Source organism: Bufo gargarizans, chromosome 7 (assembly GCF_014858855.1).
Source record: "Bufo gargarizans isolate SCDJY-AF-19 chromosome 7, ASM1485885v1, whole genome shotgun sequence".
NCBI classification, from domain to species: Eukaryota; Metazoa; Chordata; class Amphibia; order Anura; family Bufonidae; genus Bufo; species Bufo gargarizans.
The window spans coordinates 29070701-29096473 of NC_058086.1; the positions used below are offsets into that span (position 1 = coordinate 29070701).

At 42.9% G+C, this 25773-nt stretch overlaps 1 protein-coding gene across 1 annotated transcript in view; it reads left to right on the top strand.

Annotated features, from left to right (window-relative positions):
* AGBL4 (AGBL carboxypeptidase 4) overlaps positions 1 to 25773 on the top strand; it is a 1564331-nt gene that overhangs the window by 195632 nt on the left and 1342926 nt on the right. Inside the window, exon 3 of the mRNA XM_044302361.1 lies at positions 3416 to 3540. Within this exon, the coding sequence (XP_044158296.1) occupies positions 3416 to 3540 (125 nt within the window). The remainder of the gene's footprint in view (positions 1 to 3415; positions 3541 to 25773) is intronic.

The window sequence follows — 25773 nt, forward strand, 5'->3', positions numbered from 1 at the left end:
AATTACAGCCAGCCTCGCACACAGCTTGTGTGGGAAATTACCCTAGCAGGAGCTTCTAGAATCATTACACCAGAGGAGAGAAGCTGAACAGACATTCACTCCACTAAGAGCTGTGTTTTATGGAAGCAAAATAGGTATTTAGAACAGTTATATAATATTCCTACTGTTAATATAGTGATTAGAACTGTATACTGAACCAGTTATATGTGTGTTTACTTACAGTTCCACCAATTGAAAACTTCAGAGTTCACAATCCAAATTCAAATTCCATATTGCAATCCAAATTGCATACAACAATTCCAGATCATACTTAACCAATCTGCAAATAGTTACTGCTAACTGCAGATTGCAAATTGCAACAAAATTCAGCAAGTGAACTATTAGTTAGACCTCAGATACACCTCTCAGAGAGATCACAAAGTGTTTAAATAACTTAAAGTGAGAGTACAGTTACTTAAAAAAAGAAATATATCCACCATTTTATGTTGAATGACAAGATTAAACAGTTGAACCACCATCTTATGCATACCGCCATTTTGTGATATCTTTTCAACACTTTTTTTTTTGTACATGGACTATCTGCTGCGGAGGTGGCAGTGTTATATATGAAGAAAAGTTGAAGTTAATAAAGAAGTTATTTAAAGCATTTGGTGTGCTCTTTAAACCTACTGTTTCCATAGAACAGCACTAGAGGAATTACAGGGTAATAGACAGTCTGGTTAGACTAAAAGTCAGAGATATCAAAATTCTTCTAATGCCACAGCGCAAAAAGCACTTCATAGTGCTGCGCCTGCCACAGACCCATTCAAGCCAATGAATCCGCACTGCAATACAGAGTTCACATGGCCAGTGCCCATGTTTTGTGAACCAGAGATTTGCAACATGGCGGCTATCCTCTAGATAGGTCATCAGTATCTGATTAATATGGGTCTGGTAGCCGGAATCCCTGATCACCTCGGCCTTCTCGCAGCTTAGCCTAGGCCATGTAACTTCACGTTTATCAGTCGCATGGAAGCACAGCCGCTATACAATGTATGGTGCTATGCTTAGTGAGCTGAGAGAAGTCCACAGCCCCACTGCAAGCAACGGTGCCTTCTCAAGCAGCTGATCCATGGGGATTCCGGGTGTCGTGCCCCCACTGAATAGATACTTATGATCTATTCAGAGGATAGTACAACTGCAAAAAAAGGGGGGTCAGTCAGCACATCCCAATGTGCAGGTGCACTCTGCTATGGCTAGAAACAAAGAAAAAAGGCAATGTAGCAGCACTCTGCAAACACAAATAAGGTACAATAATGCTATAATTATGGAAAACATTCTCGTGCTAATGCTATCCTTATTTTGCAAATTTGAGATTCTTGGCAAATACAAACCGGATTCCAAAAAAGTTGGGACACTAAACAAATTGTGAATGAAAACTGAATGCAATGATGTGGAGATGGCAAATGTCAATATTTTATTTGTAATAGAACGTAGATGACAGATCAAACGTTTAATCCGAGTAAATGTATCATTTTAAAGGAAAAATACGTTGATTCAAATTTTCACGGTGTCAACAAATCCCCAAAAAGTTGGGACAAGTAGCAATAAGAGGCTGGAAAAAGTAAATTTGAGCATAACGAAGAGCTGGAAGACCAATTAACACTAATTAGGTCATTTGGCAACATGATTGGGTATAAAAAGAGCTTCTCAGAGTGGCAGTGTCTCTCAGAAGCCAAGATGGGTAGAGGATCACCAATTCCCACAATGTTGTGCAGAAAGATAGTGGAGCAATATCAGAAAGGTGTTACCCAGCGAAACATTGCAAAGACTTTGCATCTATCATCATCAACTGTGCAGAACATCATCCGAAGATTCCGAGAATCTGGAACAATCTCTGTGCGTAAGGGTCAAGGCCGTAAAACCATACTGGATGCCCGTGATCTCCGGGCCCTTAAACGACACTGCACCACAAACAGGAATGCTACTGTAAAGGAAATCACAGAATGGGCTCAGGAATACTTCCAGAAACCATTGTCAGTGAACACAATCCACCGTGCCATCCGCCGCTGCCAGCTGAAACTCTACAGTGCAAAGAAGAAGCCATTTCTAAGCAAGATCCACAAGCTCAGGCGTTTTCACTGGGCCAGGGATCATTTAAAATGGAGTGTGGCAAAATGGAAGACTGTTCTGTGGTCAGACGAGTCACGATTTGAAGTTCTTTTTGGAAATCTGGGACGCCATGTCATCCGGACCAAAGAGGACAAGGACAACCCAAGTTGTTATCAACGCTCAGTTCAGAAGCCTGCATCTCTGATGGTATGGGGTTGCATGAGTGCGTGTGGCATAGGCAGCTTGCATGTCTGGAAAGGCACCATCAATGCAGAAAAATATATTCAGGTTCTAGAACAACATCTGCTCCCATCCAGACGTCATCTCTTTCAGGGAAGACCCTGCATTTTTCAACAAGATAATGCCAGACCACATTCTGCATCAATCACAACATCATGGCTGCGTAGGAGAAGGATCCGGGTACTGAAATGGCCGGTCTGCAGTCCAGATCTTTCACCTATAGAGAACATTTGGCGCATCATAAAGAGGAAGGTGCAACAAAGAAGGCCCAAGACGATTGAACAGTTAGAGGCCTGTATTAGACAAGAATGGGAGAGCATTCCTATTTCTAAACTGGAGAAACTGGTCTCCTCGGTCCCCAGACGTCTGTTGAGTGTTGTAAGAAGAAGGGGAGATGCCACAGAGTGGTGAAAATGGCCTTGTCCCAACTTTTTGGGGATTTGTTGACACCATGAAATTCTGATTCAACATATTTTTCCCTTAAAATGGTACATTTTCTCAGTTTCAACTTTTGTTCCGTGATTTATGTTCTATTCTGAATAAAATATTAGAAGTTGGCACCTCCACATCACTGCATTCAGTTTTTATTCACGATTTGTATAGTGTCCCAACTTTTTTGGAATCCGGTTTGTACATTTTGTATAAAATTATTTGGGCCCGTCTGCCAAACGTCAATGCGATCTCTATAAGACGGGAACCAAGCACTAGATAGTACCAGTTATGTGCCATAATAGATACCATAAAATTCAAGGAGTGCAGGTTCCACATGCATGCTGGGTTCTATATTCAGAGGATAGATCATGAGAATAAAAGTCTTGAAAAACTCCTTTAAAATTGAGCCCTGACCCCGTCCTATAGCCAATTCAGAATTTTGAAAGTAATTTTATTATTCTAATAATTAAAGAAAAAAACATAAAAAGGGGCAAATGTTGTACCCATTATATTGCCTCTGTGTATACTGTAGTGTAATGATTAGATAAAATACCACTGCTTGAGACTTCACAAATTTGTAAAATTTATAACAAATTACAGTATTTGCTTCTTGACTACTTCTCCTTTAGTACTATCTTTTCCCTTGTAACAGGCAACCTCGGCAGAGTGGATTTCATCTCGGACTTTGAGTATGACCTCTTCATCAGGCCTGATACATGTAACCCTCGTTTTCGTGTATGGTTCAACTTTGCTGTGGAGAATACTAAAGAATACCAGGTAAGCAAATATGATAATACATATTTCTTCCTAAATTTCTGTATTCATTAACCGAACTATGCCTGAAGCTATGATACTATGAATTCTCAAGATGTCCTTAAAGGGAACCTCATGGCAGCATGAAGTAGTGACAGACGCACTGATTTCAGCGGCCTGTCATTCACAAGCTAAAGCTAAAATGAAGTGGTTGCCAAAAACCAATATTATAATGTTCGCAGCCCGTGCAGGAAGAGTCGCGGTTTTTCATCAGTTCCCCCTCTCCACCGCATAGCTGCTGATTGACAGTTTTCGAGTAGGGAGAATACTAAGGATAAAGCTGTCCATCAGCAGCAGGTGGATGGGGAGAACTCATGAATAACCATGACTCTTCTCAGGTGGCTGTCACTCTTTTGAAGACCTGGCTACAATAATTACCGTATTTTTGGCCTATAAGACGCACCTTTGTTTGCAAAAAAATAAAAAAGAATTCCATCAATTATTCTATTACTCTATAATAATGGTTCTTAGCAAAAACTTAAGGTCCATTCACACATCTGTAGTGTATTGTGGATCCGCAATTCACCCGGCCAGCACCCCCATAGAACCGCCCTAAGAATAGGACATGCTCTATCTTCTTGCGGAGCTGCGGACCGGAAGATCAGGGCCGCGCTCCGGAAATGCGGATGCGGAGAGCACATAGTGTACTCTCCGCATCCATTCCGTCCCCATAGAGAATGATAGGGTCCGCACCCGTTCCGCACAATTGCGGAATGGATGCGAACCACAATTGCGGACGTCTGAATGGAGCCTTAAAGGGTTTTTCAGGGAGTTCCAAAATGATGGCTTATCCTCAGGTTAGGACATCCATAAATGATCAATGGGGATACATCACCTGGCACTGCCACCCATCAACTGTTTAAAGAGGCCGAAGCCAGTGCCATGCGTTGTATAGTGGCAGTGCTTGGTATTGCAGCTCAGGCCCATTCACTTGAGCTGCACATAAGCCATGTGACCAATGAATGTGACTTCCCTTGCCTAGGAAGAGGTTTTTTCAAACAACAGGTGAAAAAAGTTGGACCCCACTAATCAGATATCGATGACCTATCCTGAAGGGTTGTTCAACGATTTCTACTCCCAGAAAACCCTTTTATTTTAGCTCATGAGTGACTATGTAAAGGAACCATAAAGTTGATGACAGGCTCAAGCTGCTTGTCTTACATCATAATGAAAGTGCATACAGAGAGTTGTCATCTCAACATTCGCTGAATTATCTGAAAACTTTGCCTATGTTGCCATTTTTTATGCTGTTTGGACAATTGCACTTTTTTTTGCTGTTCTAAGGAGTTGAATAGCTCAGATCGATATTTGATAGCATAGAACAAATACAATACTTTGCTTGCAATTTTTTCTCGTTTGGTTGACATCTTCTTTTGTGGCAGCTCTTGCCCTAAAATTGATCCATTTTGTAGTTATTAAGCAGTAAAAGAGGTAGACGTGCATGACCTTCGAGATGTAGAGTGTGTGCGGTAGGAGCACTCTGTTTATGGAGAAATGATCTTCTCACGTAGACACTGAGGTATACAAAGGGGTTCTGAAATTAGAATAAAGACTGTAAGTGACAGGAAGGGATTAACAGGGTTATCTGGTAATTAGTATTGATGACCTATCCTCTGGTATATCAGATCTGCAGTGGTCCGACACCTGGGACCCCCACCGATCAGCCACTAGAAGAGGCTGGGCACAGCGTGAGCGCTGTGGCCTCTTCCTGGGCCATGTGATGTCACCGTACATCGGTCACATGGCCTGGTTGCAGCTCAGCTGCAGTACCAAGCACAGCCGCTGTACTATGTACAGCGCTGTGCTTGGAGTGATGCCAGCTGACGGCTGCGCTCACAGGAGCTCCGGTATGCGTGTTGGCCCCCTGAAACAGCTGATCTGCAGGGGTGCCAGGACTGTGACCCCTGCCGATCTGATAATGATGGCCTATCCTGAGGATCGGTCATCATTATGTTTACCAGGATAATCCCTTTAATTTATACCTACCTGTTCAAACCTTCTCCAGAGGTGACTGCCTATATACTGTGACTGGCTTCAGTAATCTTGTGCCTTATACAACTGAGGCCAGTGATTGGCTTCAACGGTCACATTTGATATATATGGGCATGTCATTGCTGCAGCAACGGGGAGGACTAGAGCAGAGAGGGTTTGAACCAGTAAGTATCACAGTCTTTGTATTTGTTTAGTTTTTTAACCCTTTCTCTTATACATTGTATAAGAAACTATGATAAGGCTTGGGCTCCATGGTATGGGATTAGCACAGCCAGACTGCAGGGTTTGTCTATGGGAGAAAAGTTGCTACAACTATTCGACATAGAGTTATGGTTGTGGAAGTCAACACTATGCAGACAGACACAGCCTTAAAGGTATATTCCATTCAATCATGTATTATCTGCTGGACAGGTGATAAATGCTAGATTGGTAGGGCTACTGATGAGAACCCCATTAACACCCTTAGGCCTCATGCACACAACCGTTCCATTTTTTGCTGTCCGCAAACCGTGGATCCTCAAAACACGGATGGCGTCCATGTGCGTTCCGCAATTTGCGGAAAGGCACGGACAGCCTTTAATATAACTGCCTATTTTTGTCGGCAAAGCACAGACAAGAATAGGACAGGTTACAGTTGCAAGAAAAAGTATGTGAACCCTTTGGAATGATATGGATTTCTGCACAAATTGGTCATAAAATGTGATCTGATCTTCATCTAAGTCACAACAATAGACAATCACAATCTGCTTAAACTAATAACACACAAAGAATTAAATGTTACCATGTTTTTATTGATCACACCATGTAAACATTGACAGTGCAGGTGGAAAAAGTATGTGAACCCTTGGATTTAATAACTGGTTGAACCTCCTTTGGCAGCAATAACTTCAACCAAACGTTCCCTGTAGTTGCAGATCAGACGTGCACAACGCTCAGGAGTAATTCTTCACCATTCCTCTTTACAGAACTGTTTCAGTTCAGCAATATTCTTGGGATGTCTGGTGTGAATCGCTCTCTTGAGGTCAGGCCACAGCATCTCAATCGGGTTGAGGTCAGGACTCTGACTGGGCCGCTCCAGAAGGTGTATTTTCTTCTCTTTAAGCCATTCTGTTGTTGATTTACTTCTATGCTTTGGGTCGTTGTCCTGTTGCAACCAACACCCATCTTCTGTTGAGCTTCAGCTGGCGGACAGATGGCCTTAAGTTCTCCTGCTAAATGTCTGGATAAACTTGGGAATTCATTTTTCCTTCGATGATAGCAATCCGTCCAGGCTCTGACGCAGAAAAGCAGCCCCAAACCATGATGCCCCCACCACCATACTTCACAGTTGGGATGAGGTTTTGATGTTGGTGTGCTGTGCCTCTTTTTCTCCACACATAGTGTTGTGTGTTTCTTCCAAACAACTCAACTTTGCTTTTATATGTCCACAGAATATTGTGCCAGTACTGCTGTGGAACATCCAGGTGCTCTTGTGCAAACTGTAAACGTGCAGCAATGTTTTTTGGACAGCAGTGGCTTCCTCTGTGGTGTCCTCCCATGAGATCCATTCTTGTTTAGTGTATTACGTATCGTAGATTCGCTAACAGGGATGTTAGCATATGCCAGAGACTTTTGTAAGTCTTTAGCTGACACTCTAGGATTCTTCTTCACCTCATTGAGCAGTCTGCGCTGTGCTCTTGCCGTCATCTTTACAGGACGGCCACTCCTAGGGAGAGTAGCAGCAGTGCGGAACTTTCTCCATTTATAGACAATTTGTCTTACCGTGGACTGATGAACAGCAAGGCTTTTGGAGATACTTTTATAACCCTTTCCAGCTTTGTGCAAGTCAACAATTCTTAATCGTAGGTCTTCTAAGAGCTCTTTTGTACAAGGCATTATTCACATCAGGCAATGCTTCTTGTGAAAAGCAAACCCAGAACTGGTGTGTGTTTTTTTATAGGGCAGGGCAGCTGTAACCAACACCTCCAATCTCATCTCATTTATTGGACTCCAGTTGGCTGACACCTCACTCCAATTAGCTCTTGGAGATGTCATTAGTCTAGGGGTTCACATACTTTTTCCACCTGCACTGTGAATGTTTACATGGTGTGTTCAATAAAACAGAACTTAAGGCCATCTGTCCGCCAGCTGAAGCTCAACAGAAGATGGGTGTTGCAACAGGACAACGACCCAAAGCATAGAAGTAAATCAACAACAGAATGTCTTAAACAGAAGAAAATATGCCTTCTGGAGTGGCCCAGTCAGAGTCCTGACCTCAACCCGATTGAGATGCTGTGGCAGGACCTCAAGAAAGCGATTCACACCAGACATCCCAAGAATATTGCTGAACTGAAACAGTTCTGTAAAGAGGAATGGTCAAGAATTACTCCTGACCGTTGTGCACTACAGAAAACGTTTGGTTGAAGTTATTGCTGCCAAAGGAGGTCCAACCAGTTATTAAATCCAAGGGTTCACATACTTTTTCCACCTGCACTGTCAATGTTTACATGGTGTGTTCAATAAAAACATGGTAACATTTAATTCTTTGTGTGTTATTAGTTTAAGCCGACTGTGATTGTCTATTGTTGTGACTTAGATGAAGATCAGATCACATTTTATGACCAATTTGTGCAGAAATCCATATCATTCCAAAGGGTTCACATACTTTTTCTAGCAACTGTATATTTTTTTTGCGGGGTCATGGAACGGAGCTGTCCGCATCTTTTGCGGCCCTATTGAAGTAAATGGGTCCACATCCGAGCTGCCAAAACTGCGTCTCCAATGCGGACCAAAACAACGGCCGCATGCATGAGGCCTTAGGGTACTTTCACACTAGCATTTAAGTTTTCCAGTATTGAGTTCCGTCATAGGGGCTCAATACCAGAAAAAAACGCTTCCGTTTTGTCCCCATTCATTGTCAATGGGGACAAAACTTAACAGAACGGAATGCCCAAAAAAATCTGCTCCGTTTAGTTGCGTTCCTAGACCGGAGAGCAAACCGCAACATGTTGTATTTTGCTTTATGTCCTCGGATACGGATGCAAAACGGATCCGGCATTACCCCAATGCAAGTCAATAGGGACGGATCCGTTTTCTCTGCCACAATCTGCCACAATAGAAGTGTTTTTCCTGGACCCTGCCGGATCCAGTGAAAACGCTAGTGTAGAAGTAGCCTTACTGCAGTTACCTGACTTGAGGGGTGGATCAGAGTTCCATGTTCTGATGTCGTTGCTTAGGATATATGTTTTTTGGCAGAATACCCCTTTCATGGTTTTGCTATACAATGCATTCATCCAAGCTGCGTTATGGGAGCATTTCATGTCTTAGTTTTTTATCATACTGTTGATATGTGCCTGGTGTAACACTCCATTTTCAAAAATACCAGATACTGAACCAGGGCGGAATTACTAAGGACTACTAAGATGTGAATTCATCACTAAGAAGAAGCTGGAGGAACCTTGAATGCAAAGACGTGATGTAACTCTAGGTTATTGCACCATAATAAAGAAAACTTTTTGACTTTAGTCAAAACTATATGGAGATGATATTGTAAAATCTTAAAGGGATTCTGTCATCAGATTTAACCCCTCTAACCTAAACATATGCTCATGTCCAGACTAATAAGAAGAATCCTAAGCTGGCCATATTAAACCTCACCGTGTCTCTTTTTACCCCAAAAACAGGTTTCTATAACCTGTCAATCACTTACTTAAGCTGCCCAAGGGGAGGTCCATTTATACAGGGTGCCCGGCCGGACCCCTCGCCGTTTGGTGCCCAGTGCCGCCTTTCCTGTCTTCAGCGCCACCTTCTAAAGCTCAGCGCCGCCTCCGCAACCCTCCCCGTCCCTCTGCCAGATCCCGCGCCTGCGCACTAGGCTCAGTCTGAAATAGAAGGGATCAAAAACAAGCCTCTGTCTCTTGCTGTCTGTGTGCGTGAACCGGCTCCTGACAAAGTTTCCTGGGCTCTGAGAGGTTGGCGCCAATCTGCAGGTCATATCAGGGTTGAGCGAAGTGCGCCTCAGGCCGGCGCATGCGCACTTCGCTCAACGAAGCCGCTGCCAGGAGTCCGCACGGGCGCATCAGTCTGAGCCTACTGCGCAGGCGCGGTATCTGGCAGAGGGATGGGGAGGATTGCGGAGGCGGCCCTGAGCTGCAGAAGGCGGCGCTGAAGACAGGGAAGGCGGCACTGGGCATCGGACGGTGAAGGGTGCGGCCGGGCACCCTGTATTAACTGACCTCCCCTTGGGCACCTTAAGTAAGTGATTGACAGGTTATAAAAGCCTGTTTTTTGGGCAAATAGAGCCACAGTGAGGTTTAATAAAGCCAGCTTAGGATTCTTCTTATTAGTCTGGACATGAGCATATCTTTAGGTTAGAGGGGTTAAATCTGATGACAGAATCCCTTTAAATTGGTTGTGCAGGATTAGACAAAATGTGGCTGCTTTCTTTCAAAATGAGTACCCTACCTGCCCTTAGCTTCTGCTTTTTTTGCTCTTTAATGAAGCCTATTTGCACTGTTCTTGACAAAATGCAGCCATTTTTCTAATCCTGTACAACCCCTTTAAAGATTGTTGAGTACGGTCTTTGTTCCTTTAAAACAGCGAAATTAGGGAATAGTGTATGTAAGTTTCTATCCTGTATTTTTATAGTCTTTTAGTAAACAGGTGTTTTGAGTCTTTTTGCTTTGAGCGTGCCCTTTTGTCTTTTTGAGTTGTCAGGTTTACATCTATCATACAACAATGACAGGGTCGAAGCAGGTGTCAACCCTGTCAGACTCTCAGTTTCCAATTTTACATTCTTCAAAACCTGTTATGATAGGAACAATAAACAAAATAAAGCAATGCACTGGTCAACGGCCGGTTCGAGAAAGACTGAAACAATAGATTTCCTTTATATGTGAGCAATGTTTTATTTTATTAGAATTTATATCATTGGGGGAGTTGGTTAAAAGATCACCAAAAATGAATGTTAATATTTTTTGTCTTTGTTCTCACTGGTGTTTATGGCAGTCTATCAAGGTCTTTAGCATTTCTTACAGCTTGGACAGTGTGGTCCAGAGCTGTCAGTCCCATAGAGTTGAATGGAGCAGTGAACATACAAATATGTCTGCCACTCCATTCAAATGGAGAGCATGGGCAGGGACCCCATCAGTCAGACCTGTGCCGATCAGGCACTTATCCCCATTATGTGGATAGGGACTAAGTTGTCATGGAACAATTCCTTTACTTGGGGCCATTACTATTTGTTGGTAACCTTTTCGGATGGATCTGGCATAAGTGTTGTGGTTCTGTTATAAACAAAAGACATGTCTGAAAAGTAAATCAGAACCGTTTCAGGAGATGTGACTGCTGTTTAAAAAAGTTAGGCTGGCTATACACATTAGGATGAATCGGTGATAGGTGGGGAACAGGGGCAGTCACCTACCCCGAGTGTCACACCGGTCACTATGAAAAAAAAGATGCGGTTGAGCGCCAAATTCCCAAATAACAAGGTGTAGGTGGGTGGTGGTAATAGATAGTCGTTATTGGTATCGAAAAAATCACCCAAATAAAGTGCTGTGGACTGATAGGTAGCGCACAGTGGTGGGTAGGTGAAAGGTACAGGAATTAGGTAAACTCTTAAAAACCTGAAACTCAATCACATATAAATGCATATAATTGGAGTAAATTCTTTAGAATTGTTAAAAACATATAATGGTAAAAATAAAGATGAAATTGAAAACAATGTTAAAAATCCACTCACTTCACGGGGGGGGGGGGGGGGGGGGCGTTGCATCTGTGGCAAGTAACCCCCCTAAGCCGGGATCGCGTGTAGATTTGTTAGAGGTTGACGTCTACGACCTGGTTGTACAGCCTGGTTGGTAAAGCAGCAGACAAATCCAAGGGTACGTAATCAATCCTCTTTAATGGTTTAAAATAAGGCTCAACGCGTTTCAGGGGTCATAGCACACCCCCGACTGTCTCATACACAGTCGAGCTTAGCTTGGTCGAGCATACATATATACTGACTGGTGAGAACATCTCTGGTGGTGACTTATCTCCCTAACGATAAAATGATAGGTCATGGCCGAATCCTTACTTCCTCAAGGGTCAGCCCTTTAAAAATTGGTGGGTCCTGCTGATTCACATGTAATGTGGTTCCCCAGCTTAAGAACCCCTCCTAAACTGCCCAGCCTTTCACTTGGGCATCTTCATAGCATAGAAAGCTAGACAGCTTAGGCAATATGCGTGCCTACAACTGAATCCCAGAGTAAAGGGTCCCCCTTTTGACCAAAATATTAAAAGCTACTGTACTAGTATTATTACTCTTTATCATTGACTTTTTCCTTTTTATTTCGTTTTTTTGATAAATGAACCCCATGGCCCTTACTGCTGAGGGTTTGCGGTCACAACACGCATTGGTCTGCACAATCTATGATCTTTTTCGTACATGTCACTTTATACCGTGTATGACTGTACCGGGAACAGTCTAGAAATGTATCTGACGGAAATGTGAATAAGAGCGGGTTCACAATTGCATTGTCCTGTCGACAGGACTTTTTTCCGTCATGAATAACGGAAAAAAGGGAACCGTTATATGTGCCCATAGACATGTATTAGGACCGAGCAAAACGGAATGCCTCTTAAAGGTTTCCATTTTGTATTCCGTCTTAAAATTTCGTTAAATTCTGTTATAACCCTGTTATAACAGAACCCTATAATGGAATTTATAACGCAAATGCGAACCCGCCCTTACTGATGCACAGGATACTGACGGATCAGAAGAATGGAAAATGAAACGCTGATGTGAACTTTTCCTAAGGCCGACTTCACACTTCAGTTATTTGATCAGTTATTTCCATCAGTGATTTTGAGCCAAAACCAGGTGCGGGTCAAAAACACAGAACAGGTGCAGATCTTTCCATTATACCTGATCTCTGAGTAGGCTTCACTACTGGTTTTGCCTCACAATAAGGCCTCTTTCACACGACCGTTTTTTTTTTCCGTTTTAGGGGCTGTTTTTTGCGTTCCGTATACGGTTTGTATACAGAACCATTTATTTCAATGGTTCTGCAAAAAAACCAGAATGTACTCTGTATGCATTCTGTTTCCGTATTTCCGTTTTTCCGTTCCGTTGAAAGATAGAACATGTCCTATTATTGCCAACAAATCACGTTCCGTGGCTCTATTCAAGTCAATGGGTCCGCAAAAAAAAAAATGGAACACATATGGAAATGCATCCGTATGTCTTCTGTGTCCGTTCCGTTTTTGCAGAACCATCTATTGAAAATGTTATGCCCAGTCCAATTTTTTCTATGTAATTACTGTATACTGTATATGCCATACGGAAAAACGGAATCGAAAAACGGAACAGAAACTGAACCAAACGGAAACAAAAAACGGAGCGCAAAACACTGAGAAACCATACGGTCGTGTGAAAGAGGCCTAACTGATGGAATAAACTGACCAAATACCAGAAGTGTGAACTCAGCCTAAGCAATACTGTATTGCCTGACTTTTTCAGGCAATGTCTTATGGGAAAAATATGCAAATTTGCTCATATCAGCCAAATCAGAGAAACTGTTTACCCTACAGGGAAATTTTCAAGTGGGCCAGCGCCCAGGAGGTCACTCAAGCCCCTCTGCTGGTCGGGTACATAGCGATCTGATGCTCTCAGCATTACATAATGCTAGGAGCATCTGGCTGGTGGCCTAAAGTGCCATCCTGCATTCAACTGTATTGCCATCTTCAGGACAAGTGGCAGTATTTTGTGCTGCACTGGTTCTGCTGGGGCGGTATTTTGTGTAGCACTACAATATTGCTAGTCCCGCCTGCTTCTGTTGTTCCTGCCTACATTACAACATGGGGCTACTTTATTATTTTTTTCCAGGGTCACTTTAAGTTCCCAGTCCGTCCCTGTGTGTAGATTTCACGTAGATTTCAGCACTGAATATGTGCGCTGTGTGAACATACTGTACCCTAAGGCCTCTTTCACACGGGTGTTGCGAGAAAATGTGGGGGTGCGTTGCGGGAACATGCACAATTTTTCCGCGCGAGTGCAAAACATTCTAATGCGTTTTGCACTGACGTGAGAAAAATCACCCATGTTTGGTACCCAAACCCGAACTCCTTCACAGAAGTTCGGGCTTGGAATCGGCGTTCTGTAGATTGTATTATTTTCCCTTATAACATGGTTAAAAGGGAAAATAATTGCATTCTGAATACAGAATGCATAGTAAAATAGCGCTGGAGGGGTTAAAAAAAAATAAAAAAAATTATAACTCACCTTAATCCACTTGATCGCGAAGCCGGCATCTCCTTCTGTCTTGATCTTAGCTGTGTGCAGTAACAGGACCTGTGATGACATCACTCCGATCATCACATGATCCATCACATGATCTTTTACCATGATGCTGTGATGACCGGAGTGACGTCACCACAGGTCCTGTTCCTCCACACAGCACAGAAGACAGACAGACGAGATGCCGGTTGCGCAATCAAGTGGATTAAGGTGAGTTAAAATTTTATTTTATTTTTTTAACCCCTCCAGCGCTATTTTGCTATGCATTCTGTACTCAGAATGCTATTATTTTCCATTATAACCATGTTATAAGGGAAAATAATAATGATCGGGTCTCCATCCCGATCGTCTCCTAGCAACCGTGCGGGAAAATCACACCGCATCCGCACTTGCTTGCGGATGCTTGTGATTTTCACGCAACCCCATTCATTTCTATGGGGCCTGCGTTACGTGAAAAACGCACAAAATAGAGCATGCTGCGATTTTCGTGCAACGCATAAGTGATGCGTGAAAATCACCGCTCATGTGCACAGCCCCCATAGAAATGAATGGGTCGGGATTCAGTGCGGGTGCAATGCGTTCAACTCACGCATCGCATCCGCGCGGAATACTCGCCCGTGTGAAAGGGGCCTAAAGGTTGCATGATGTTTCATCAACCAGCCAATGAGCGACCATGGAACCTTAGCTGAAGAATCTTTACATGGCGCATGCGCATGGTGGCAAGCTGCCAGAAGAAGATTCTCTGAGCCATACATTTCCCCAGCAGCGGGCAACCACGAAAAGAGAAAGATTGATTTATATCACACTTATTTTGTGGCATAGCATCAATTATGTCATAAAATAAAACTTTTTTCATAAAAAAGGTTGAAGCGCTAAGCTTCTGCAGCTTGTATATTAGCAAGCGGCAGATTGCAATTCAGTGCCATCAGATTTCTGGGACTTCTGGTAGCTCCTCTCCAGATCCTGAGTGCTCATTTTGCTGAATTATGATCAAATCTGATTAAATTCAGGCAGATGATCGATCAGGAGAAGGAGAGAGAGGGGCTGGAGCTAAGGATGGAATCGACTGTGAACAGTACCGTTAAGCATGCAGGCTGCAGATGCCAAACGCCTTTGAATGAAATCCAAATGGAATTTTTTATTTTTATGATACAATGCAATTAAAATTGCAATGTTTGTACCCATTCTCTGGATACACATCTACTATGGACTTGGAGTAATAAAAAATGCTCTTGCTGTTCACCGCTGTCACAATAACATCCCTATAAGCTTTGTCTCCGTTTTTCATTTCCATATGCTGGTTTACTCTGTGGCAGGCAGTACAGATCATAGCTATAGCTCCAGTCATATACCGAATGTTGTAAAGCCGTCTTGTGTTCTTTTTTTTTTTTGTACTCTAATTTTCCTTTTACATTCCATTTTTGAAATGTATGTTCATCTCTGGCTATTGTCCTGTTGCTTGGCAACCTTTAAACCATACCTTTGTGGGGTGACAAAGAGCTTAACATGACTCCTTGCTTTTTCTATCTGATCATGTTACAATGCAGTAATCGAATTCACTAGGAAGCATTATTAACAGAATCCTGTGAAAGAGTTATTATGAGCAGAGACCTTTGATTTCCGATGCTCTCACTGGCTGATAGCGCATGCCACAGGACAGAAGAATGCTGGCAGTTTCCCAAAAACCTTAACGCTAGGATTAGTTTACACTTTAGGGAAGACTTGTTACTTGGGCATAGATCTCAGTAGTGTTCGGTATTGTTTGCAGAGTATAAAAAGGTTTGGTAAATATGGTTACAGTTAGTGTCGCTGAACCTTTAAAAAATGTTTGAATTGGTGGGGAACCGAGTGCTGAGACCTCCACCGATCTCAAGAATGTGGAGGCGGAAGCACTCCCATAGCGTGCTCTCTCATCAGTGTTGGACCAGGGGTTCATTGGACCCACCAGAGGAAAATATTCTCAGACCCAATCCCTATATCATTACTAAAGTCTAATAGGTTTGTCACCAAAAATGTTATCAGCCAGTTAAAACCAGATTGTAACACATCTCCTTTTTGTTTTATTTTCTGATTGTTTTTTTATTTTATTTTCTGAACATGATTACGGGGGCGGCCATCTTGCCTGAGCTGTTCTTAACAGCATTAACAAAGCATTAAAAAAAATTGCTTTATGGCAGCCCCATTGGCCATAGACACAAGGTCAGGAGGGGACCTCATTGACTTCTATGGGAGAGTTTTCTAGGTATGCTCTGTGACCTGTGCAGAGATCATTGTACAAGGAAAGAAGAGATAAGTTCTGACAATCACCTATTATTAAAAGAGGTTCCTGTCTTATCTATACACAGAGGCAGGCTTGGACTGGCCCAGAGGGGTACAGATGAATTCCCCGGTGGGCCCCTGAGAAAGGTGGGCCCCTAGTCCCAAGTAGCGCATAACAAAGTAGACTTACTACACTCCATACATATATTCAGTGTACAGCACCTCAACCAGCCTATGTTCAAACTTTGGTGGGCCCCCAAAATAAATTTTACTGGTGGGCCCTAGGCCCCCCAATCCAACACTGCACAGAGGTGATATCATTACAGGCAGGAGTTAACTGCAGTAAAGTGATCTGTACAGACCAAGAAGTGGCACCAATTTTAGACATAGTGGCCAGTGCAAAAACAGCAGGATTTTGGGCTTTAGTTTAAATATATAATGTGACATGGAAAATTAAAAATATGTTAAAAATAAAACAGCAGGTCATTTTCTGATGACACATTCCCTTTAATCAACAAATAAAACCCAAGTAGAAAGTGAATTGGCTCCAAATGCAGCCCAATCTTTTTTTTTTCTCCTGGACCTTTGGGACCCACTATGATATCAGGAGCCTGGCCCGACTGGAGGATCCTCTGTTACTCTGGTGGGACAGTCCAATCCAGCTTAGGAGATGGAATTGAGATGGGACCATATACTTTGTATTCAAGCCATTTCCTGCAGTAAGGAGAGCCGTGTGCGCTTTGTAAGAGTTTCTCTCTTCTCGTCTCACCACTCAGACCCCCACCCATCCAAATTTTTGATATATTGCTATGGCGTACCAAACATTTTTTAAAGTTCAGTGACACTTTAAAGCAGGGCTTTAGCTGGTCAAGTATTTCTCCAAACCCTCTCTTTCCCATATACACATGCACACTGTCGAGTATGTATACTCAGCAGGGAGCGGTTAATAAGCTGCTGCCAGATACCTCTAACGGCAGCATCTCGCTTAAAGGGAACCTGTCATCAACCTTATGCTGACCACGTAGAGACAGGTGAGCTGATTTCAGCGGTCTGTCATTTATAAGTTAAAAGTATCATTGCAGACTGGGCCTGGAGAAGAGTCCCGGCCACCTGAGAAGAGTCCTGGTTATTCAGGACTTCCTGCTCTCCTGCCCACCTGCTGATGACTGACCGTCTAATACAGAGTTTTCTCCCTTTCTCTCTAGCAGAGAACTGCCAATCATCAGCAGATGGTCGGGGAGAGCAGGAGATTATAATAACCAGGACTCTTCTCAGGTAGATTGGACTCTTTTCAAGGCCTCGGCTGCAATGATTATGATGCTGGTTCTCAGCAACCACTTACTTTTAGCTTAGTGACACTCCGCTGACATCAGCATTTCTGTCACTAATTTATGCTGCCCTCAGTGAGATCAGCATAAATTTGATGCCAGGTTCCCTTTAAGAGCACAGGATCGGTCATGCCTAATCCAACATGCCTGATCATTCTATCTCCCCAATATCTGGAGTTGTTGGAGAATCAGGACACTCTATACACATTAGATGGTTGGCTGGTCTTGACGAAAATATCAGGTTTGAACGACATTCATTGAAAGGATTTGTCAAAGTTAAATTCAAACCCCTGTAAATTTGCTAAAATAACATTAGAAGCCACACTTACCCCTTTTCTCCCCTGTCACTTCCAGCAGTGATTTCATGTCCTCCCCGCTGCTGACGTCATCTTCCTGGCTGCAGCAGTGACGTTCCATGCACTCAGGTCACAGTGCAATCAATCAGTGGCCTCGGCAGTACATGAGATGTCACCATTGTGGCCAGTTAAACAAACAGCAGCAGGGAGGACTGGAGCTCAGCGCAGGAAGCAGCAGAGAAGAAAAGTATATCACCTTCTTTTTGGGGGGGGGGGGACCATTTACAAGGGATACCCAATTTTTTTACTCGTACAACCTCTGTAATGTGTATTTACTCCTTTATCTTAAGCAGTGGCGGTTAACTCACCATATTACTGGGACTCAACATATACCCTTTGACTCCATTCAAAGGCTTCTCACTCTTTGCAGTGCCCCATGTTCTCTGTTTTACTCTAGGAAAAGCAGACTGAACGTGCTCAGCTGTTTCCTTATCATGATTTTATTATAATGGTTGATCAGACATGTGACATCTCCTTGCTCCAAACTGAGGATGCGGGTATCCTATTTTCGGGGTTTCTGAGAGTCCCAGCACTCTCAGCAGGACCTGTTAATCATTTGTAGAAGATTGTGTTGTTTCAGTGGTCAAGCCCACAGGTCAGAGCAGTATCATTAAACAGGGAAGGGTATGACCCCCCTCCGCAATATTTTAATAATGTAGTACCTGTAGCTAGTACACCCAGCCAATTGCTCCACCATCACCAATTTCATGAATCACTTTTAGATCTAACTTGTCTTTAATGTTGCATGGAGTTTTTGGGAAAAGTAGACTATTGAGGGACTTAGGGTAATATGCAGAGCAATGATCGGGATTGGATCACTTATTCCTGATCATTGCCCTATTGCAATCGCTCTTCCCTATACAGTTTTATCTGCAGCACATACCTGTATACACGGGGCGATGTGCCGCCCAAAAATGATGATTTTAAGTGCAGCATAAACTTGCAGATCAGAAGCCCATTTACACTGGGCAATTATCGGGAACGGGCATGCATGCAAACTTTTATTCCTGATAATTGTCCTGATATGTAAATAGGCCCTAATTTGGGGACTCGGTGCAGTGGTGTCTCATGCTAGAACAAATTTCTACATCTCATGCTCAGTTATTCCATGTATTACATAATACAGCCTGAGACGGCAGTATATGTCATTTGACAGGGATGACTTAGTATAGATAGGATTAGATGAGTCATTGTGTTCAATGGCTTGCGCCCTGTGGAAATGAAGAATTGTTGAGGCTCATTAAGTTTCATATAAAAATTAAGCATGGCCTCTTAACCGTGTAGAGCGTCATCTATTGTTGTACCATCAGGATGGCCATGGAGAGTGATAATGATGTGCCGTCCATCAGAATTGTTCTTGTGAATATTAACACAATGAAACTATTAATTCTGCTATCAGTGGGTCGCATGCACCATTATATATTATTGTGTATGCACCGATCAGCCATAGCTTTAAAATCACCGCCTAATAGTGCGTAGGTCCCCATTTCGTCTCCAAAAGAGCACTGGCCCATTGAGGCATGAACTCCACAAAATCATCTGAAGGTGTCCTATGGTATCTGGAACCAAGATGTGAGCAGCAGATCCTCTAAAGGAGCATTCCCATGTGATGTGGATCTTTTTTTTTTTGTTAAACAATTTTTATTGGTTTTTCATATATATAGACAATGAAATAACAATCACAGTACATCACTGAGAGTGCTTAGAAACCTCTGACGCAGCAGAGGAATGGAGAAAAGGAAAGCATCAAGAAGTACAAGCAATAGAATGTACAAGGAGGCCAAAGTATGAGATAATTACCGTTGGACAGTCATACAACCTAAAATTAGCGCTTGCAAGTAGTGAAACCTAGAAATTACAATCCAAAAGCTTCAAATTAAAACCAAAGAATCGAACATACAGAAGATAAGGCCAAAAGACATAAAGTGATGTGGATCATTTTATGTTGCCGATCCCAATTTATTGCTGCATCCCAATATAAGTTTCCCTGCATCTCTGTATGGAACTTAAATGGGGACATGCTGTGGTTCCCTCCATAGCTGGTTGTTGGGGCCGCACTGTGCAGGAAAAAACTGTAAAGGGGACACCAATTACTTAGTTCTCAACAGTAGAAGAAAAAAGAAAAACAAGGCGGCACTCACCGAATCTTCATAACATCATAGTTTTATTTGGTCTAAAACATAGCGGGTGCGGGTCACATAGCCGTTTCACGCTCCAACAGCGCTTTGTTCTTAATTCTTCAGGCAGACCCCCATCCCCCCCCCCAACGTGGCTGGACCTGTAGAGGAATCATACTTACCTGATGCCCACCCCTGGGTTTTGGCTCCTTCACTTCTCTGGAAAAAAGATACAAATCATCCTGCACAATATGATAGTAAATATGCGGATGTGCATGGCTACATTTATAAAGTGACAGAAAATATTGCACTAGAGCAATAGATGCAAACATTAGATATGGACTAAGCCTTCACTCTAATGATAAAATCTGAGACTCTTAGCCAATATATTTTGATCAAAACACATCTGTGCCCACCTACCCAGCGCCACGGTGGTCTCAGGTCAGGCAGGTCCTACTCTAAACCTACCTATGCAGTTGTGCATCTACATTCAGGAGAGCAGACCCTGCACATATAGTGCTGCTCCTAGTTACCTCTGTGTGTATTAGCAACCAATGAGAGGAGGAGCCCGCATAGCTATATGTACCACCTAAAAACTGGTCGCCTATTAGATAGGTCGGGCAAAAGTTCACATGAATGCTACTCCCAGAATAGAAGCCCATTCACACCTCCCACCACTGCAACTCTCCATGTCAACATCTGGTTTCACGCGATTCACAAGGCTGCAACGGACCTGGGAACCTGCGTCAACATCCCGTTTGGGGAGATTAGAGAGCTGCATGGTGGAGTTGGAACCCACCGATGGCGATCAGGTGAATACGTTTTCTTCCACAGGTCCATCCACTTTGGGTGGTCTGCCTGAAAGCACCCTGGGGATGAAAAGACTGATGAGGATCTCAGAGGTGGGAACCCATGACCATAAAGTGATGACATATCCTAGCAATATGCTAATTCATCAGATTGAAATACCCTCTAAGTCTTGTAAGTTGTGAGCTGGCTCCAATGGGTCGGACATACATCAGTGGGGATGTCCGGATTATATGGGTGACAGGATCATGGGCTCCCAAGGCTCATTGATGCACATGGGAAGTGACGGCTGATCCCACAGAAGAGCTAAAACGGTTAGCACCATCAGTGGTCTTGTGAAGTCCATGCCTTCATGGATCAGAGCTGTTTTGGTGGCATGAAGGCGACCTACAGAGTATTAGGCTTTAATGTTACGGTTAATCAGTATATAGTCATAGAAAAAGCTTGAACGATTCTAGTCTCCTCTTTCTTATCAATGTTCTTCCCTGTTCTTTAGTTTTCTCCAATCAAATGATACAGTCTAGGAATAGATGAGAATGTATGTGAAGGGGGAAGGAGATGTGGATGGAGATACCATGTATCTGTAGAACGCAGGATATTTGCTTCTGCTGTAGTCTACATAAAAGGAATGGTTTCACTATTTAGCCTGACTTGTGAGGTCTGTTTTTATTATATCTCCCCCTATAATCTTTTTTTTTCATCTCTTGCAATTTCCGTCAAGACGAGACCTGCTTGAATTTAATCTATGCTTAGACCTCATTTAGAGTTCAGTGGAACACGCAGTAACTGCCTTAGTCGTCAGAGAGACTTGATTTAACTTGTTCGCCTCTGGAAAAAAGCAATTCACCTGTGATCGCCAAGGCCTCCCCCCTTATTTTATTAAATTTTTTCATTTTTGGGCTTCTTCAAAGCAATAACTTGCTTGGACAGAGAACTGAAGTCTTGCAGGTTTTAGTAATAATCAAGTGAAATTAAAAAGTAATTTGCTCCTTACTGTACTTAATAGGAATCTAACTTAAAGAGGTTATGCCATGATTGATGTAAAAAGTTAAAATCATACATTTTAATACATACATACAGCCCTGTACCTAACATAGATCCAGAGATATCAACATCCACTGCTCCAATTTCTCTGCTACATTATCTTCAGCATGGCAGCTCCAGGGGGGAGGTGAGGTTAGGGATTTTCATGTCTTTTCTGCTGCAGCTCTCTCCCTGTAACTGCCACAGCTTTTAAAGGGGTTGTCCGGGTTCAGCATACCCCATTTTCACCCAGGCAGCCCCCCTGACTTGAGCATCGGAGCAGTTCATGCTCCGATGCTCTCCTTTGCCCTGCGTTAAATCGCGCAGGGCAAAGGCTCTTTTGTGTACAATAACACACTGCCGGGCGGAGGCTTCCGCCCAGCAGTATCTTCAGTGACGTCACCAACTCTGACAGGCGGGCTTTAGCGCTGCCCTAGCCGTTTTACTTGCTAGAGCAGCGCTGTAGCCCGCCCATCAGTGCCGGTGACATCACCAGGCTTCCTGCCAGCCTCATGGAGAGCCCGGTTCGTCCAGAAAATGCCTTTGCCCTGCGCGATTTAGCATGAACTGCTCCAATGCTCAAGTCAAGGGGGGCTGCTGGGGTGAAAATTGAGATATGTCCGGGCACAGCTCTAAACCCGGAAAACCCCTTTAACAGAATATATGACTGATGGCAGTTGAAGAGTTAAACTGAATGCGTTCAACCAGCTGAGTGAGAGGGGCAAAATATCTGGAAAAGAACAAACAGCAGGTGGTGCGATACAGATATTTTTTTATTGAATACCTCGCTGGCTGTTTTAAATTTTTAATTACATGCAATTACAAAAGTATTCAGATTCAGGTGCTGGTTTGAAAAATGTAGACTACTGTATGTTTCATGGCACAACCCCTTGAAAGGGAGTCTGTCATCAGTTGTCAGCCCTCACAACTGCTGACAGCACTCTGTAGATCAGGCATCCTCAAACTGCGGCCCTCCAGCTGTTGCAAAACTACAACTCCCAGCATGCTCGAACAGCCTACAGGTATCAGCCTACAGCAGGGCATTGTGGGAGCTGTAGTTTCACAACAGCTGGAGGGCCGCAGTTTGAGGATGCCTGCTGTAGATGATGGGGAGAGTGATACAGACATACCAGAGATGGTCATGTCGGTTGCAAGACTGAAAAATAACTAATGTAAGTGCACCTAGATTTTGGCCAGTGTGGTGCAATTTGGTGCATCTAGGTTTAGCAAAATTTTCTGTGCCTGGCCCGACAAGGGGAGTGGCTCACCAGAAAGGGCATGGCTTTCGCTGGAAAGGCAGCATGACCTACTGTAATATGCAACATGGTGCGCCAAAATTGTACTAAATTTTGTGAGATGCAGCTAGCCTATTTCACTCAAATGGGATTTAGCAGCTATTCCAGGCATCCTCAGGTAGGTCATCATTATCCAATCGGTGGGGGCCTTACTCCTGGCACTCTCGCTGATCAGCAGTTTGACTGGACAGCGGCGTTCATGCGAGTGATTCATCCTCTTCAGTGTTTACCTGCATGCCATCTAATTGTAGTGGAATTAGTGCAGGTAAATTTTGAAGAGAATGCAGCCCCTTCAAGCAGCTGATTGGCAGTGGTGCCAGGAGAAGGAGATATGGAGATACAATAAAAAAAAAAAAAACAGCATCTTCACTTTAAGCTTTTATTGGATTCCCATTGTGTACAAAAAATAGGTCATTTAATTGTGAAACCCAAATCACCCTTTAAGATCATTGCTTTGAACCATTGTCTATTGGACTCGGTCACCTTTCCTTCATCAGGAATATAACAGAGAATTGATACAAAAAAACTTTTGTGAAACCACAGAGATTGTCACCTTGTAAAGAGACAACACAATAAAAGGTTCAAACCGAAGAAATTCGAAGCATGAGCCTTGGGTTTTATGTCAGTGGTGCCGCACTCTGCTTATCTGTTTTCTTTCTCAATTTGTAATAGAACTATTGATATTTTGTGCGCTCTGCTATTCTCCTTTTATACCATCGTCAATAAACAGTTGTGGTCATGGCCAAAGCTATAAGGATGAATATAAATATAAAGGCATTTTTGATGGTATACTTTAAAGCAAAGTAAATCCATTTGTTGCATTTATTTTTTACTATGCGATGAAGAATACTTTGCAGCGAGTTTAGGATAAAATGTGTTTGCACAAATCTGAGTTTTCCAAGAAACAATGAAATCATCCAGAGATTGAGTGCAGTGAATAACCACAGATCAACTGTATAGTGAAACGTGAGTCCGATGTGTTCTGGGGTGGGAGGCTCTGATCCAAGGGGTGACTAATCATATTTATTAGTGTTGAGGGAAACGAAGTGAAACAAATTGACTTCGATCCGAGTTTCAGAAAAATTTGATTTGCCACAAGGCCAAATTTCTTGGCGCTTCTTGGTAACAAATCAATTTTTCCTGAAATGACGGTAAAAAAAAACATACTCACCTGATCCAATTGCTGGCAGAGTGGCCGTAAAAGTTATCTTGATTGAAGAAAACGCGCCAAATCTCGTGTGCGATGACGTCACCACATTTGCCCATCACGTCAGTGCGCAAGAGACTTCGTTTTCTTCAATCAAGATGGCTTTGACAGCCCCTCCATGAGCAAATGGATGAAGTGAGTATGTATTTTTTTAACCCCTGATTAACCCCTGAAAGGCCTCATTGTGACTGTCAGATGCTGTGATCAGCGTTGAACGCGGCATCTAGTTGGTTCAGTGACGGGGGCAGCGTGATCGCTGTTCCCTGTCATTGCGCCAGCTACATACAGTGGAAGTGGAAAAAAATTGAGAGTTTTTGCCTGTTCTGTAGGTGGAGTAGGCATTTGCACCAAATTTATAACATATTTGCACCATTTTTAGGGTGGTTTGCACCATTCCCAGCAATTTGCATTTAATAAGGGGTTGGCAGATGTTTTGTGACAAGAGCTACATTTGTATCCAGGTTTATCAATGTGACTTTTTGCAAAAAGTTGCAAAAAAGTTTAGCCTGATTTAGCATTGAGATCTTTTTCAAAAAGTTGCAAAAAAGTCTAAGGGAACCTTTATAATAAACAGGACCAGACTTCAGACTGAAAAATCCCTAGGTACTTCATGCAACAAACTGGACAAATTGAGTGCAACATTTTATTAATTTGTCTCAAAAATGGCTTCAAACCAGACATACCTAAAAAAAAAAGGCTAAAATGTCGCATCTTGATACATTACCCCCTTAGACAGGTTGTCTAGACCTGTAACAGATTCACCACAGTGCCTCAGGCTGGATGATAAATCTAGTGCATGGCTAGACACAATGGGAGTACTAAATTAACAAGCGATTTTTTTTTTTTCCTCTCAATTTTTGGACCATCTATCATGGGTTGCACTAGTTTTTCTTTTGCAACAAATGTACAAAATTTCTCACTCCATTTGTTAAATTTGACTCACAAAGTGACCCAGTGACTTTTTTTGTCCAAGCTTATTTATTACAAAGGCTTCGCCATCAGGGGACCGGAGTGCACTTTCTTGCAACTTTTTGCAATTATAAATCTGACTTAAAATGTAGCTCCTCTCACAAAACATCTGGCCACCCCTCAGTAAATCAAAACTGTTAGTCATGGTCAAATCATGAAAATTGTCTAAAATACATACATTTGTCGCAGAAGCCTACTCCACCAACAAAACAGGCAAAATCACTCCACTTTTCGGGCAGAGTGCACTTGATACATATCATTTTTACAAATCACAGCAACCACTGGTTGCTGGTCTGCCATTTTTTCTTCATTGCCTGGTGTTTTTCTCCCATAGACCTCATTTAAACTATTAAAATATAAAAGTTTATCCCATATGGTGAACGGCATAACGTAAAAAAAAAGATAAAAAATTTAAATTTTTTTGGTCGACTTCACTAGTGTTGGGCGAGTATGCTCAGCTGAACACTAGTTCGCCTCGAGCATCGCGATACTCGGCACATGGCGGTGTTCGGCCGAATGCCGCATATTCTCGAGCGCGATTCTCGACTCTCCTCCCCACACATTTGTTGGTTGCAAAGCAGGTAAGT